Consider the following 16872-nt stretch of genomic DNA (forward strand, 5'->3'; position numbering starts at 1 on the left):
GGCAGGAGCCTCTCCAGCTGCGCAAGCTGCAGGAGCTCTGTGCGTGCCCCTGCCCTGCCAGCGGGACCCCCTGCCTGGGAGGGAGGGGGTGTCCCCCAAATCCTCCCCCAGGTTCCACTCAGCTTTTGGTGGGAGGCTGGTGGGTGCTGCTCCCATGGAGCTCAGTGGCTCTTGGATGAGAGGGGATGCGGTCACTCTTCCTCCTCTCCATCCTCTTCCTCATCCCCATCCTCTTGTCTCCATCCTCTTCTCCCTTTCCATCCTCTTCCCCATCCCTGCTTGTCCCGTTTGGACTGGAGCTGGACCTGTTGGCACAGCCCCCGCCCAGCACGTGGGTCTAGGGGGGCTGGGTGCCCCATGTTCCTGTAGGTGATGGGCTCCTTCCCTTCCCTTCCAGCCATCCAGGGGGAACACGAGGTGCTGGTGCTGGTGGAGAGGCGGAGGTAAGAGGGGAGGGTAGGGGGGATGAGATGCCCCTCAGCAAAATACTACACCCTGCCCAAGCCCCTGCCTGTTCTGGGGTGTCTTTACCCTCCCTGCCATGACTGGGGACCCACAAATTGAGTTGGGACCACCTGCAGGCCCCCAGGGCCAGCCTTCCTGGGGGTTGTGGACACACAGTGGGGTCTGGGGGGCGCCTGGCCCCCTGCTGAGGCCAGTCGTGCCGGCAGGACGTTGTACATCCAAGGGGAGCGGAAGCTGGATTTCCTGGGCTGGGTCCATGCCATCCAGAAGGCCGCGGGCAGCTCGGGAGACACCTTGTCAGAGCAGCAGCTGACGGAGTCGGACGTGCCGCTGCTGGTGGATCGCTGCATCGACTACATCACACAGTGCGGTACGGCCAGCGCCGCGCTGCTGGGGGCAACCGGAGCGCTCGGGTCACCCCCTCAGTGGGGCATGGCAGGCTGAGAACCCAGCACTCGTGACACGTGCTTCCCTCCCTCCCTGAGCACCCGCGCCAGCTCCGTGGGAGGGCTCCACTTACGGCAGGGCTTTGGCTCCGGTCAGGAGCACCTGCGGGATGAGACGCTCCGTGGTGTCTGGTGGTGTTTGGTGGGGAGCTGGTGGGCCGGGACTGGAGCCTGTCCCTCACAGAGGGGGTCACATCCCCGCTGGCTCTGTTGCAGGGCTGACGTCTGAGGGCATCTACCGCAAAAGCGGGCAGAACTCCAAGACCACCAGCCTGCTGGAGGTGCTGCAGCGGGACGCGCGCCGCGTTCGCCTGAAGGAGGGCGAGCACCACGTGGATGACGTGGCCAACACCCTCAAACGCTTCTTCCGTGACCTCGGGGATGGGCTCTTCACCCGGCAGTGGGCCCCGGACTGGCTGTGGGCCACGGGTGAGCCCTGGGGGCTGCTGGGGGGTGGCAGGAGGAGTGGGATGGGCTACCTGGTTCTGTGCAGCCCCTTTGTCCCCTCCGTGGGTTGGGGGAACACGTCTGGGCTCCACGTGTTCCCCTGTGCCAGGGTCTTGACTAGCAGGTGGGGAATGGAGTGTGACCGGTGCTCTGGCATGGCTGGGGCTGAACCAGGGCAGAGCCAGATCCCCTCGCCCTTCCCTTCTGGATCTGGTCATTGGACACTGGGGATTGATGCACCACACTATGGCTAGGTTATGGCCCTGTGGAGCTGGGATACTCTGGCTTCAGAGAGCTGGGATGCTCCAGCCCCATGGAGCTGAGATGCTTCAGCTCTGGGATGCTTCAGTCCTATGGAGCTGGGATGCTCTGGCCCCATGAATCTGTGGCAATCCAGCCCTGCAGAGCTGGGATGCTCCAGCCTTGTGGAGCTGGGATGCTCCAGCCTTGGCATACTCCAGCCCTGCAGAGCTGGGATGCTCTGGCCCCATGAATCTGGGATCCTCCATCCCCATGGTAGGACAGGAGGGTTTGAGGTGGGGTGTGAAGGGGAGGATCTGAGTCTTAATCTCCCCTTTGTGCTTCTCCATGTTCATCCTCTTCCTCACGTCCTTCTGGCAGCGCTGGAGGATGAGGAGGCGAAGGTCAGCGAGTACCGGCAGCTCCTGGGTGCCCTCCCCCCGGTGAACCGGGCCACGCTCAAGGCTCTCATCAACCACCTCTTCCGGTATGGAGGGGCTGAGCCCAGGCTCCCCAAGCCCCTGTGGGGCATCAACCCACCCCCTGCGGGGTCCTGGGGGACTCTGGGGCATGGGAGAACCCTCATCCCTTGGCTCACGTCCCTTGGGGTCAAGCTGTGGCCAGCGCCAAGCATCATGTCCTGGCATGGGGGGCTGAAGGAGGGGGTCCCGGGGGGGCTCTTAACGGCATTCTCCGCAGGGTCCAGTGCTTCTCTGGGGAGAACCAGATGAACACGCACAACCTGGCCATTGTCTTCGGGCCCACGCTCTTCCAGACGGATGGGAAGGACTACAAGGCAGGGCGTGTGGTGGAGGACCTCATCAACCACTATGTGAAGATCTTTAACGTAGGTTCACCCCTGGGTCAGACCAATGTGTGGACATTCCTGGGGGATGTGGAGGTGGAAGGAGGAGGAAGCTGGGTCTGCTCTGTCTGCAGACATCTCCCTGCTTTGGAGATGAGGGGACGGGGTACCGTGTCTTTTCAAACCCTGGAAACCCCGAGCCTGGAGCCAGGGTGGTTTGGTCAGCCCTGATGGCTCCTCTGGCAGGTGAATGACCAAGAGATGAAGAAGCAGCAGGATGAAATCATGGCCATCATGAAGATGCGAGAGGCGTCATCCAGCGGAATGCAGGTGGGTCCTAGACATGGGGACCTCTTCATCTGGGGCCCCCAGTGCCTACTGTAGCATCTCCTGGAGATGCCCCATGCAGGGGGTGTCCATGTTGGCTGGGGAGATTTCACCCATGCATGGGAAGCTGTAGCTTGAAGCATTTTCCTGTTGCCCTCCAGCAAGCTGGGGACTTCATCTGCACCGTCTACCTGGAGGAGAAGAAGACAGAGACAGAGCAACATGTCAAAGTGAGCCCTGGGATGGAGGGCACAGAGGGTGAAGAGGGGAGAGGGACACCCTTGTTGTGTGCCCAAGCCTCTGTGGTGTCATGGGGACACACGCTGAGCTGGCACCTCTGTGGTGTGAGGATGGAAGGGCCCGGGGCACTGGCTGATGGAGACATGCCCCCTTCCCCCCAGATCCCGGCCACGATGACAGCTGAGGAGCTGACCTTTGAGATCCTGGACCGGAGGAAAATTGTCATGAAGGAGAAGGACTACTGGAGCTGCTTCGAAGTGAATGAGAGGGAGGAGGCAGGTTGGTGCAGGGGTGTGAGGGTGGTGAGGAGGACAGGGGTGGGTATGGAGATGGGGATGCAGATGGAGTGAGGATGGGTATGGGGATGGAGATGCAGATGGAGTGAGGATGGGTATGGGGATGGAGATGAAGATGGAGCTGAGGATGGATATAGGGATGGGTATGAAAAAGCTCCTGTGGGGATCACTGCACAGAGCAATGCTGGGATGGACTGCAGGCGCTCAGGGGAGGGCAGCTGCTCACTGCATCCAGTTGGCACGTGGCCAAGTGCTGCTGGTGGGCTGAGTTCGGGCCAGCACTTATCTGCATCCTTAGGGGTTCAAATGCCTCTGAAGCTTGATGGAGGGAGGTGTCTGGGCTCTTCAACCACCAAAGGGAGCAGCCTTGGCTTGCCCATAGGTAGCAGTGAGAGCTCAGCTTGAGCAGGATGAGATCCTGGTCCTGCCTGCTGTTGCCCTGACCTCCTGCTGACAGTGCCTGGGAGTTGGTCTCTTCTCCCAGCTAAGAAGTGATAAGAGGAAATGGCCTCAAGTTGTGCCAGGGGAGATTTAGGTTGGATATTAGGGAAAATTCCATTGCCAAAAGGGCTGCCAGCCCTGGCACAGGCTGCCCAGGGCAGTGGTGGAGTCACCATCCCTGGAGGGATTGAAAAGACACATAGATGTGGCACCTGGGGACATGGTTTAGTGGCAGGACCGTGGCAGACCCTCAGGCCACAGGTGTGACCCCCAGGATGGGAGCTGGCCCTGGGGGTACTGCCTGAGACCTGCCTGTCCTGTGCCTGACAGAACGACCCTTGCATTACTCTGAGAAAGTCCTGCCCATCCTGCACTGCCTGGGGACAGAGAGTTACCTGGTGGTGAAGAAGCAGATGTCCATGGAGAACATGCTCATCTACCTCGGTGAGAGCCAGGGGCCACAGTCTGGGCAGGGGGAGGAGAGAGAGGATGGGGTGGGGATGGGCAGGGATGGGGGTACGGAGGGGGGGGGAGGGGATGGGGGATTGGATGGGAATGGGGAAGGGGATGGGATAGGGTGGGACGGGATCCATGTAAGTGGAGTAGGCTCCAGCCCAGTTAGCACGTGGCTGGGAGCCCCCTGATACAGGGTCACCCATGGATGCTGTGCCCAGTGGGTGGCGGAGCTGGTCCTGCCTGCCCTGCCAGGGCTGGGCACAGAGGGGCCGTGCCGGGGCCCTGCAGCAGCCAGAGCTGCCACGGTGTGGGCGAGGGTCTGGCTACACCCTGCGCCCTTCCTGGGGGGCCTGACCCCCCCGGGGGGCCGGAGCCGCTCAGGCACGTGCCCCCAGCCAGCAGAGTGGGTGACTGCAAGCACGGCATGATGAAATTCCGGGAGGAGAGGAACCTGCTGGGGCTTGGGCTGAGCACCGGCTTCCACGATCGCTACTTCATCCTCAACCACTCCTGCCTGCGCCTCTACAAGGAAGTGAGGGTGAGCCCTGCCTGCTGCCTGCCCTGCCCCTACCTTCCCTTCCCTTCCCTTCCCTTTCCTTCCCATCCCTTCCCATCCCTTCCCTTCCCTGCCCCTACCTTCCTTTCCCTTCCCCTCCCAGCCCTGCCACGCTGTGACTCTGTGCGGGGTGTCCCTGGGGACATGAGACCCGTGTGGGCTGGCATCGCTCAGGCAGTGCAGGCAGCGGTGGGGCTGGGCAGTGGCATGGGCAGTGCAGGCAGTGCCAGGCAGTGTGGGCAGTGCCAGGGCTGACCCCAGAAGCACTCTTGCCAAACCCAGAGTTTCCCGGAGTAGATCCCAGAGCTCCTGGTCAGTGCCAGGGCTGAGGGGGGCACACGGGCACCCCGGCTGGGCTGGGACAGCCACTCATCACCCCTGGTTCCTGCTCCCCCTGATCTGACACTGCACCCTGGCATGTCGCTGCTCCATCGCCATGCCCTGCCCCTGGGCACAGAGGGGGCTGCAAGGAGGGGTCCCCCACCTCTGCTTTAACTGCTCTCCTCTGTTGAACAGAGCCTGAGGCAGCGGAGCCCCCCCTTGGAGAGCGTGAGTAGGGAGGGGAGCGGGGGGCTCAGCTGGGGTGCAGGGGCTCCCGTGCCCTCTGCCCTTACAAGCCTGCCCAGGGTTGATCCCAGATCCAGTCTGGGGTCAGTCCCAAATCCAATGCCTCAGCATGTGTGTGCCACTCACCGAAGCTGTGCCCGGTGCTATCATCCCTCCCGTTAGCCCCTGGAGTTCTCTGCTCCCTCTGGTTCAGGGGTCCTGCTGCCCTTCACTCCAGGCAGCCAGAGCTGGGTCTGGGAAGGGGCTGGAGAGGATGGGGATGGGCTGAGCTGCTTCCCCATCCTGCAGGCATTGGATCGGGCTCTTGTAAGCCAACGCCGCTTGCACGTGAACACGGATGGGGGGTCCCCAGCAGGGTCCCCAGCAGGGTCTCCAAGGTCCCAGGGCATGGCAAGGCACAGCCAGCACTGCCATGATGGCGGTGGGACATTTAGGAATGTGCTTCAGGCAGAGTGGGTCTGGGATCACCATTGCCATTGCAGTGTTCACGGTGCTGAGGAGGGCTCTGACGTGGGACCCCCACAGGAGATGTCTGGTGCCCTCGAGACCCTGTCACAATGTGCCAGTGCTGGTCCCAGCTCTGAAGGCAGCTGGCACTGTCTCTGGGGGACTGTGCCCCAGGGACAGGCCTTCTGTGTCCCTTTCCTGCTACCTGTGGCCCTTGCCATGGGTGATGGAGACCTGCTCTGCTCCATCCCGGGCTTCACCCCGGTCCCTGTCACTCATCACCCTGGGTTTTCCTCCCTGCCGGGGGAATGGACCCCATCCCAGCATCGGTGGGGACTGTGGTGGGTGGGGACAGGTTTGGCAGCCACCAACCCAGTGCTGGTTCCCTGTCCCCTCAGAGCCACAAGCCAGAGAAGGAGTGGCCTGTCCGAAACCTGAAGGTCTACCTGGGCGTTAAGAAGAAGCTTCGACCCCCGACATGGTGAGCAGCCTGTGGGGCTGGGGACAGAGCTGGGAACAGGCCTGGTGATGAGGACGGGATGGGAATGGGGATGAGGATAGGAGTGGAGATGGGGACGGGGACAAGGACAGGGACAGTTTTGCTGCTGGACCCGTCCCCTGCCGGCCGGGCCTCCTGCCACCAGGTGTCAGAGCAGCCCCGCAGGACGCGGCTGAGCCCGGTGCCACCAGCGAGGACTGGGCGCCCAGCCCTGTCCCCAGCCCCTGTCCCCTGCCCTGTTCCTGGCGCTGTGCCCTGCCTTGTCCCTGTCGCCGGGGGGAAGTTGTGGGGCTGGGGTGTTGTGGGGCTGGAGGGAGTTTGCAGGACTGGGGTAGGGTGTGTGGGGCTGGACGGGGTGGTTGCAGAGACAGGGAGTTTGCAGGGATGAGGGGTCAGGGATGGGAGGGTTGCAGGGACAGGGGGTCGCAGAGATGAGGGGTGACAGGGATGAAGGGGGTTTGTTGGGGTATTTGACCAGCAGAGGATGGCAGTGTGGGATGTTGGGGTTCATGTTTTTGCTCCTCTGTTCCAGCTGGGGCTTTACAGTCTTCTATGAAAATGAGAAGCATGAGAAGCAGCAATGGTGAGGGAAGGCGACATGGGGACACTGAACTCATTCAAACATGCAGCAGCTCTCTGGAGCTGTGGCAGGGGGAGGTGGGGAATCACAGGGTCATGACATGGTTTGGATGGGAAGGGACTTTGAAGACCATCCAGTCCCACCTCCCTGACATGGGCAGGGACATCATATGTGTGGGCACAGCCTGGCTGAGCACCCACAGCCCTGCTCAGGTTCCCCCTGGGGCCCATGTCTGTCCCCTTCAGTCCCCCGGGCTCTCATGCAGAGTGGTGGCTGAGGCCCCTGGAGCAGTCAGAGGGGACACCCACTGCCTCCTCCATCTCCTCTGGCTGCTGACACTGTGTCCCCACAGGTACCTGTGCTGTGACACCCAGGCCGATCTGCGGGAGTGGTTTGCCACCTTTCTCCAGGTGCAGGTAGGGAGCAGACAGACCGTCACTCCCTGCAAAAGCGGGACACCCCGTGGGGGTCAGCCCTGGAGGGGCGCTTGGCCGGCGAGGAAACCCTTTGGGGTATCCAAGTATCCCTAAACACCAGCGTGCCAGGGTGAAAGGGAGGTCCTGGGGTGGCCGAGGCTCTGGCCTCCATGGCTGTCCCCTCTGTCTGCAGAATGGGGGGGCCCTGTGGCCCTCGGAGCGCCCCAGGACGCGGGCGGCGCGGCCGCAGCAGGACACCAGGTTGGGTAACATCTCCCTCATCCCGCTGCGGGGCAATGAGAGCGAGATGAGGAACAGTGTGGCTGCTTTCGCTACTGACCCCCTAACCGTGAGTGACCTGGGGGCACCGGGGGGCCCTCCACGTGGGGCTGCATCCCCCCTGCATCACATGCTGGGGGGCCCTGCTCCCCAAACCTGGGGGGGATATCCCCGCTCCCATCCCTGCTCCCGTTCCTTGCGTACCACATCACCTCCAGTCACCCCAGAAGGATCTGGGAGGTCTGGCTGATCCTTTGGGGGCCCATGGGGGGTCTCCTGGGTCCAGGAGTGTCCCAAACCATGTGATGCAAGGAGAGGGGATGCTGCCATGCTCCTGATTTTTCCTCTAACGGGGGGGGATTTCTGTCCTGGTCACAAATCAGCTCCCGATCCCGCTGTCTGTCTGTCCTTCTGCGCCAGCTGTCCTGCCCAGGGGCTGTCACGCGTTGGGTGTCCCCACACCACACGGGTGCTGATGCTGGAGTCTTGCCCAGCCACGGGGCCGGCGGTAGGACAGCGATGATCCCACCGCCCCCGAGCAAATCCCTCGGGCCCTCGTTGCTGTTATAAACCTGGGACACGGCCATGCCAGCGGGATCCCATTGCTGGCATCGGTTGGGCATCACCCAGTGGGCACCCAAGGGTGCCCCAAGGGCAGAAAGCAGCATCCTTGCTGCCCTGGGACTTCCCCCAGGCTCAGGTTTATAACGGGGCAGCGGCGAAGCCCCCCCGGGCTTTGCTGTGGGCTGTGCTTCGCGGTGTGCGTGTGCTGGTGTGCTCTGGGACAGGGAACCAGCACACCGGGGCTCCCAGGGACAGTGGGAGAGTGTGCCCGGCCGTGGAGCCAGCATGGGGAGGGGTACTGGCACCCCAGCAACCCTGGGGGACCATGATTTCCCTTGGTGGGGGTTTTCCCTGTGTCCCCCTGGGCACCACGCTGCCAGTGATGCCCAGACATGGAGGAGAGGAGGCTGAGGATGAAGGGTGACCTGTCTGCCCTCTGTTCCCAGCTCCTGCGGAACGTCTGAGCTGGAGAACTGACATGCCAGTGAGTGTCCTCCCCTGCCCACCCCCCCTACCCAGACCTGGTGGCAGTGGGAGCCAATAGCCCTGCCTGTCCTATTGCTACCCGCGGGCTTTGAGGACATGGCAACGGCTCCCACAAGGTGGGAGAGGGATGGAAGTGGCTCCCCCTCCCTTCACGGACCCTTTTGCTCTCCACTTGTGCTGCAGGTTCATGCCAGGTGGGGCAGCCCTCGAGGTCCTGTGCCAGCCCCAGCACCCCGGCCCCTGCCGGGGGCCCTGCTGCCTCTGGAGCCTCCCATGGCCTCTCACCTTCCACCACGGTGACCCACGGGCAGCCAGGAGTGGAGATGGCAGCAAGGCCACCCACCCCTGTGGAGCTGGGCTCAGGAGCCATGGCCAGGCAGCCCACGGGATGCCAGCCCCCTGACCCCGCTGCCTTTGGCCACCACTTCTTCTCCCAGCTCCGGGCAAAGAGGCAGAGCCCGGCTGGGGGCTGTGGTTGAGGGTTTTTACTTTTCCTCCTCCATCCCCTATTTTTAATTCCTTCTCCTCTAAAACGACAAGGCAGGTGGGAGCTGCCCTTAGGGTGGGATGTGGGACCAGCCCTTCCCATGGGACGCAAACCTGGCCATAGGCACCAGTGTCCTCATGCTCCCGTCACTCCTGGGGAAGGGTCCCCTCCGTGCTGGACAGGGCAGGGTGACAAAAGCCTCAGCATCCCCCCCAAACTGGGGAGGGGGTGCACCCGGCCTCTGTCTCCCATCCACCAGGGTACAGGTGGCAGGAGCAGCCCCTGCTTCCTGCTGCTGCCTCTGGACAATATTAAAGGTCTTGAGAAACAGAGTGGAGGTGTCTGTGTCTGTCAGTGGGGTGGGGGCACCAGGAGCTGGTGACCCTGTGGGTGCAGAGGGACAGCCCTGGATGCATCCATTGGGTGCTTGCCAGGGGATGGGTGATGGGTCCCTGCAGCGTGAGGCACAATGGGCACTTCAAAGCCAGAGGTTGGAGCGGCCTCCTTGGATCGTGGCAACCCTGGGAGTTCCTCCCCACAGCCCGTGGCTGAGGCCGCTGCCTGCCAGTGCCCGTCACCTCGGAACCTGCCGTGGAAACCCCTCGAGCTCCACCCGGGGATGTGGAGATACAGGTCCCCAGGGAGGCAGAGGTGTGGGGATGGATGGATGCAGGGGGCTGGGAGCATCTCTCCCCGCTGAGTTGCCTGCGACAGCCCTGGGTGGGGGTGTCCCCCCGCCCCCTGCTCACGCTGAGCCCCCCCGGGGCTGTCGGTGAGTCACACGTGGGAGTGGGAGGGTTGTCAATCACCCGCAGGCACTGCCAGGTGCAGGATTGGGGATTGGGGACTGGGGATTGTGGCAGTGGCGCTGGTGGCACCTGCAGCGCTGGGAGGGGTGGACGAGCCACCCAGAGCGACACAGAGGGGAGGCACCTGTGTCCCCACCGCCCCCGGAGACCAGCACCCCTCAAGCCTCACTTACACCATTGGGTGGTTTGGGTTCCTCCTTGCTGTGCCAGGGTGAGGACCTGGCTGTTGGGGAGTGGGGAAGAGCCTCCACCAGCCCTGACTCCATGACCCCTCTCCCCTTCTGCTGTGCCAGGCAGTCCTGTCGGGCTCCTGGTGCCCAGGGCTCTGCGGGCAGGGAGCGGGTGCCTGGCACCAAACCCCAGGGAAGTGCCATGAAACACGGTTAGTGCTCAGCTTTGTTCAGATGCTAATCCATCAGTCTATCCATCCACCAGTCCATGCATCCATCCATCCATCCATCCATCCATCCATCCATCTGTCCATCCATCAATCCGTCCCCTCATCCATCCAACCATCAGTCCGTCCACTCATCCCTCCCTGCCTCTATCCCTCCCCCTATCCCACCACCCATCCCCCTCAGCAGCTCTCCTGTCCCTCTGGCCCTGCGATTTTCCCTCTATCCGCCTCCTTCCCACTCTCTCACCACCAGGACACCCAGCACTGCCCTGCTCAAGGAGCTGACCAAGCTCTTCCTGGCTCCCAACCAGCTCAGCTTCCATCCAGGGCTGGGTCTCCCTCCCTGCACACCCCACCAGATGGAGGGGCTGAGTGTGGGTGCAGCAGCAGGATGCTGGAAATCCCTCTGGATCCCATGAGCATGAGGTTTGGGGTTCCTTTCATTTCCATCCTGTTTTTTTGGGGAACGGATGGGCAGAGAGCTGCTGACAGCCCATTAGAGGGGATCCAGGATGCAGTGGTGATACTGGGGCACCCCTGCCCTGACACCCCCCAGCCCAGCGCAGGCAGGGGGGGCCGGGGTGCTCTGCAGCACCAGCAGCACTGCTGCACTGAGCTGGTGCAGTGCTGCCCTGCCGAGGGGTGAATCCAGCCGGGAGCCCGTCACTCCAGGGCGGGATGGATGGGGCCCCTCTCCAGCTCTCTCTATACATAGCACTGAGGAGGCGAGTGCCATGTGACACCCCACACCGGCGAGTGATTAATTGCAGAGACATTTACAAACAACTTAATAAACCCCAGCACGGTGGGGGGTGTGTGTGTGTGTGTTGGGGGTGTGAGGGTGTCTTTTGTCCCCTTTGCAGCCACCGGCTGGGATCCCACTGGGACCTGGCTGGGACCCGCTGCCTCTTCCTGGGTGCTGGAGCCCTCGGCACGTGGCAGAGCCAGAATTGTCCTTGTCCTTGCCCACGGTCTGGTGGGGGTGGGAGCATCAGTGACCTTGTGTGCCAGACACATGGATTTGGTGAATACCAGCCTTGGGTCATGGTGATGGTGCTGCCGTTCCTGGGGTGCTGCCATTCCTGAGTGCTGCCTTCCCTGGGTGTTGCCTCTTGTGGGGGGGGAAACCCCACATTCACCCTCCTCATTTTGGGTAGTGCCAGGTAATGCCCAGACAGCCTGGTGTGATGCCACAGTCGTCCCATGGCACCAGTATGGGATGTCTCCACGGGTCTTCCCATGCATCTGTGCCCACGGCAGCTCAGCCCCCCACTCCACATCCTGCCAAGTGGCTTCTACCCCTGCACCCCCCTCCCCAGTAATGAACTCAGCAGACTCTCAGCTTCCAGGTTTAATAGAGAGCAGCCACGCTCCAGCAGACTTTAAACCAGTCATTATTCTATCAGAGACCCCATTAAACTGTCACTGGATTTTTCCAGCCTTTCTCTCATTATTTTTCACTTTTTCCTTTCGTCCTGCCTTTTCCCCATCTATGTGTGTGTCTGCCACCCCACTCGGGATGCTCCCAAGGGGTTCACCACCTTCCTCTGCCATCAGTTTATCCATACAGAAAACAGGCTCAGGCTGGGGAAAGATTTGGAGAAACCTGCTGCTCCCCAAACTGACACGGGGGACCACCCATCCACTTCCAGCCTGGCCAGAGCAATGGGAAGGGGCTCTGGTTGGTGAGGGTGGGAGAGGAGAGCCCCTGGGAGGGTTTTAAGAGCAGAAAGTGATGGGGCAGAGGAAAGGCCCGGCTGCTTGAAGTCTTTTATCCCTGGCAGTGCTCCCCCTGCTCTGCCTGCTCCCTCCTCCCTCCCTGGCAGCCGCCCACTTGCCACTCCAACTTAATAAGAAAAATAAAGGAAATTTAAATAACTAAACAACTGTCGGGCTGGTGGGGGGGAGGAAAGGGTGCAGAGGCGGGTTGTGCCCAGGAGGGTCCCGTGGGATGGGGGATCTGCCTCTCCCAGTTCCCATGGGATGCTGGCAGTGGGGGTGGTGAGCGTTTGGGGCTCAGTGTCTGGAGGGAATTGAGACAGTGTTTGGGGAAGGGTGGCTGCCCTTGGCTTGGCAGGGCCAGAGCTGGGCAAGGAGACATGACCAAAGCAAGGTGGTGATGGGCAGCAGAGGCGGGAGCCAGATCAGGATTTTCCTGGTTGGGGGGACCTCCTCAGTGGGCACAGGGACCAGTGGGCACAAGCAGCTGCCAACCCCCTGCCCAGCAGAAGCCAGTGGTGTCATTGCATCCCAGAGCACTGGGGTCTGGCACCTGAGGAAGGATGCTCTGACTGGTGGCTCTTTTTCCACTTCTGTTGCATCACTGGCTCTGAGGGGGAGCTGGGTTTGTCTTTCCCCATTAAGCAGACGTTAATTTGCACTTATTTAAAAAAAACGGAGCTTTCAATCTCTCTGTTAACATTGGAGCAGCAACGCTCCTGGGTTGTCAGCCCAGAGATATCCCTGCTGGATCCCTGTCTGGGGCTGGGCACGGAGCTCAGGGAGCGGGATAGGATCCCCAGGGAGGTGTGTGCAGATATACAGGATTGCTGACCTGGCACCACGCCGGCTGCTCTGTGTCCCCTGGGGGACAGCCCTGCTCCCCTCCACTCTCCAAGTCTGGTTGGGATGGGGAGAAAGGGGGATGAGATTTCCAGGGATAGTGGGGATCCTGGGCTGTAGAAGGGTCAGAGAAGGGAACTGAAGCATCTCTGGAGCATCCTTAGAGCATTCTTCCCCGGGTGGAAGCCGCAGGCAAGCTGCAGACAGCCCCAGTCATTTCTCCAGTGAGAGAAGGCAGTGAAATCCCTGCAGAATCCATCTCCTGGAGCCCCGTGGGGAATGACCACAGCGCTCCAAGCAGGGGCATGGATGTGCCAGGTGTCCTACAGGCTGGACACCCATCCCCAACCCAGCCCTACACCCAGATGCACCCGAGTTGGGGTGCAGCCTCAGAGGAGCAGGTGTGGCTCTGCCCATCCACTCGTGGAGGATGAATCTCAGGTGGCATCTGGCTGTGGGTCACCAGGACTCCAAAATCTTCATTTCCTCTTGTTCCACCCCTGGGAGGCTCCTGAGGAGCCCATGCTGGGCTGTGACTCCTGTGACACACACGTGTGCACGAGCCTGCCTGCACCGACACAGCGCTCCATGCACAGCCACACATCCAAACACACACACACGGGCACTCAGGTGCACACACGTGTGTTTATCCCACCCAAATACGTGCCCAGGTGAGCAGCAGCTCCATGCACACGTGGCCCTGCACCCCCTGAACGATGTCACCCCACCTGTGTGTGTGCTGCCACTGGAACAACAACGAGCTTCGGCTCATTGACGACGAGGAAGGCTGCAAGTCCCAGTTTTGAGTGTTCACAGGGCTCAGGCCTCGAGTCGAAGGAAAAATAATAAAATAAAGAAAAAAATAAGAAAAACAATGAGATAAGGGAAACCAATAAAACAAAGGGAAAATAATAAGAACGTAAAGGTAAACCTAAAAAATGGTTGGGACTTTATGTATCAAAAAATACAGGGGAAAAAAAAGCAGCTCTTTGAGGAGAATCACTTCAAATTGGCTATTTATCGGCACAGCATCCTGCCGGGAGGTTTCCATGGCTACCTGGCAGCCAGCAGCCGGGGCGGCAGCGTGCCAGCCCCATGTGCCACACCGCGTGTCCCCGTGGTCCCCCCCTGGGGACGAACCTTTGTACCGCACCCGTGCCTGATGCTGCGGGTGTTGGGCGCCCTCAGCCCTGCTGTGGGGGGCTGCCCCCAAAGGCCAGACCCCGAGGGTTGGTACCCACCTGGGGGGATGCCCGAGGGGCTGGAGGGTGGCAGTGGAGGCACACTGGGAAGGGGATGCCCTCGCAGAGCCCCCCCTGCGTGCTGGCACGGCTGTGATGGGATGACCAGAGGGTGGTGTTATCCCAACCAACATCTCTGTCCTTCTGGGGAAGGACTGTGTTGCTTTAGTGGGCATGGGTTCTTGGCCCACAGGACACGTGGCATATCCATGTCTCTGCTCCAAAGCCTGTGGTCACTAAACTGTGGGACTCCAGGAGATTGCTTCCACAGGGAATTCACTGCCTTATCCTGCTGGGAAGAAATATCTGAGAGCTTGTTTGCAGGTGAGAGAGCAGAGCTGACCCCCCACCTGGGAGGGGGTGACGCTCCAAGTCACTTCTGCAGCCCAGAGGAGCACCGAGTCCCTCCCATCACCCCTGGAAATCCCATCCCTGCTTTTCCCCACCCCAAGATGCCTTGGAGCACGGTGGAGAGCAGGGCTGTCACCCAAGGGACGGATGCTGCCACCTGGGCGACGGCACCGCGGGGACGTTGCTGCAGACTCTGGTCTCGGGGATGTATCGATCTGTGGGAGGTGGGAAGAGTTTGAGGGGCAATGAGAACGGGGGTTGGAAGGAGGGGACAGAGGGTCCCCCCAGGCCCAGCACTGGCCATGAGCGCCCCATCCCCCTGGCTCAGCACCGGGCAAGGTCACCCGTGTGACGTCCTGAGCGCGGTGGAGCCGGCGGGTCCCTGTCCCCTCCCGCAGCCGGCTGACAGATGTGAGCAGGCAGGGGACGCCGGGAGAGGCCGGAGGGCAGGCTCAGTGACAAGCGCTGGACGGGGCTGCAGGAGCTGGCACCAGCCGCCCTCCTGCTGCCTGTCAGTCCCGGGGGCTGCGGGCAGAGGGGGGCTGCAGAGGGGGGCCGGGGGGGCTGCTGGGACCAGCCTGCAGTGGTGTGATGGCTGATCCAGGTCTGTCACCCTTCCACCTCCCCTTCCCCATCCTTACACTTCCCATCCTTCCCTTTCTCTCCTACCATTTCCCCTTCCCCTTCTTTCCCCTCTCCTCTCCCCTTCCCCTTCTTTCCCTTTCACCATCCTTCCCTTTCCCCTTTTTTCCCTTTTCCTCTCTCTCAACCCCATTTCCAACCCCTGGGAAAGCTCTTGCCCCCTCAGGCTACCCAAGCTGTTTCCTGGGGTGTTGTTATGATACGGTTATTAAAATTATTAGATAGATGCCTCTGCCTGAATTAAGGTGCAAATGAGACCATGTGTCAAAGTCAAAATGTTAATTAACCATTTCAGTCTCATTGGTGTTCAGGAGCTCCATCCCAGAGCATCCCTGCCAGCATGGGCTGTCCCAGGGCCTTGACTGTGGGTGCAGAGCTCCAGCACCTTTCCAGCTAGCATCCAAACCAGGATGGCTCTGGCACAGGATGGGTGGGCACTGGGGACAGCGTCTCCCTGGCATGGGGATGCAATGGGAATGCTGCACCCTGACAACCCCCAAACTGCTCCCTGGGACACCCATCCCCACCCCAAAATACATGTGGGGGGGTTTCTCCCTGCTCTGCCCACACCACAGTCAAAGCTGTTGGACCTGTGGATGTGAGGAATAATTTTCCAGATCACTGTAAATTTCTTTCCTTTTTTTTTTTTTTTTTTTCTTTGAGAACAGCTTGTACCGACCTTGCAATAAAAACAAGGCTTCGGGTTCCTCTGTGTGTTTTTTTCTGTTCTTTATCTGTTCCCAGGATAAATGTCAATGAAAATGGAAAAGCTTTTCTCTGTTTCGCCGTTTTCTTCCCTCCCTGAAAGAGTCCTCATATTTGAGAGGGAAAATGGTGGAAAAATCAGAGAGGGACACCCCCCCTCGAAATTGCTGAAATTGAACTTTCTCATGGATATTTCTATGGGCGTGGTAGGACCAGGAGGGATTAAACAGATATGTAGATGGGGCCCTTGGGGACATGGTTTAGTGGTGGGCTCGGCAGTGCTGGGGGAACGGTTGGACTTGATGGTCTTGGAGGGCTTTTTCAACCTTAATTAATCTGCGGCTCCACGATTCAAAGCAGGAATCAGCGTGGCTTGGACCATCCCGGGAAGCTGGGCTGGGTGTCTTCAGAGGAAGGAAGGTATCTCCTTGCATGCACAGCATGGGAGCTCACAGCTCTGAGCGTGATGTAGAACCCATTTGCAGGGAAAGGATCCACAGAGCAAATTGCTTTGTATCAGCAAATACATCTCCATTAGTGCTGGAATTGGTATCCTGCACAATGTGCACTCGAGGACAAAGCCCGGCTATTCAGAGCTCACAGAATTCAATCCTGTGGCTGAGGAGTCTCAGCAGAAGGCAAAGCAAGGCTTGTTTCATATTCACACCACAAATATCTGTACGAGGGCACAGAGCTGGAACGCTGCCTTCGGAACGCTGACAGCACCTCGCCTTCCTGGAAGTAAATAAAGACATGCAGCCTGTGTCAGTGCCCAGGGCAGGATCACCAGCAGCTCTAGCAAGGAGAAGCAAGAGAGATTTGTAGGAGACACTGTGTTGGACTCTCCCAGGACCCTCTCCTACCAGCCAGGAGGTCAGGACAAGGCATCCCCATCAGACGCAGCAGGAGGAAGTTTCTTTGTGAATCTCACTGGCCACCTTTGAGCAGCAGGTTGGGCCAGGGAAGTCCATGCCCTATAGCAACCCAACTAGACAGGGGACATCACAGGGAGGGGACAGGCCACCACGGGCAGCATCCCCACCGCCAGGCACATTCCTCTGCCTCTCCGTGGGCTGGAAGGGCTACCCAGCAATGTCCACCCAGCGATGTCCACCCAGTGA

General features: G+C 60.6%; 1 protein-coding gene across 1 annotated transcript in view; it reads left to right on the forward strand.

Annotated features, from left to right (window-relative positions):
- Positions 1–9376, forward strand: part of ARAP1 (ArfGAP with RhoGAP domain, ankyrin repeat and PH domain 1) — a 28750-nt gene extending 19374 nt beyond the window's left edge. Inside the window, exons 13-29 of the mRNA XM_029961460.1 lie at positions 370–443; positions 582–835; positions 1128–1340; positions 1980–2085; positions 2298–2445; positions 2650–2733; positions 2892–2960; positions 3132–3249; positions 4038–4151; positions 4559–4701; positions 5236–5268; positions 6132–6214; positions 6765–6815; positions 7165–7228; positions 7422–7577; positions 8518–8555; positions 8741–9376. Of these exons, the coding sequence (XP_029817320.1) occupies positions 370–443; positions 582–835; positions 1128–1340; positions 1980–2085; positions 2298–2445; positions 2650–2733; positions 2892–2960; positions 3132–3249; positions 4038–4151; positions 4559–4701; positions 5236–5268; positions 6132–6214; positions 6765–6815; positions 7165–7228; positions 7422–7577; positions 8518–8535 (1728 nt within the window). The 3' untranslated portion in view covers positions 8536–8555; positions 8741–9376. The remainder of the gene's footprint in view (positions 1–369; positions 444–581; positions 836–1127; positions 1341–1979; positions 2086–2297; positions 2446–2649; positions 2734–2891; positions 2961–3131; positions 3250–4037; positions 4152–4558; positions 4702–5235; positions 5269–6131; positions 6215–6764; positions 6816–7164; positions 7229–7421; positions 7578–8517; positions 8556–8740) is intronic.
- Positions 9377–16872: the final 7496 nt, after the last annotated feature.

Source organism: Manacus vitellinus, unplaced genomic scaffold, assembly GCF_001715985.3.
Source record: "Manacus vitellinus isolate BGI_N305 unplaced genomic scaffold, ASM171598v3 scaffold_35_pilon, whole genome shotgun sequence".
Classification (NCBI taxonomy): domain Eukaryota; kingdom Metazoa; phylum Chordata; class Aves; order Passeriformes; family Pipridae; genus Manacus; species Manacus vitellinus.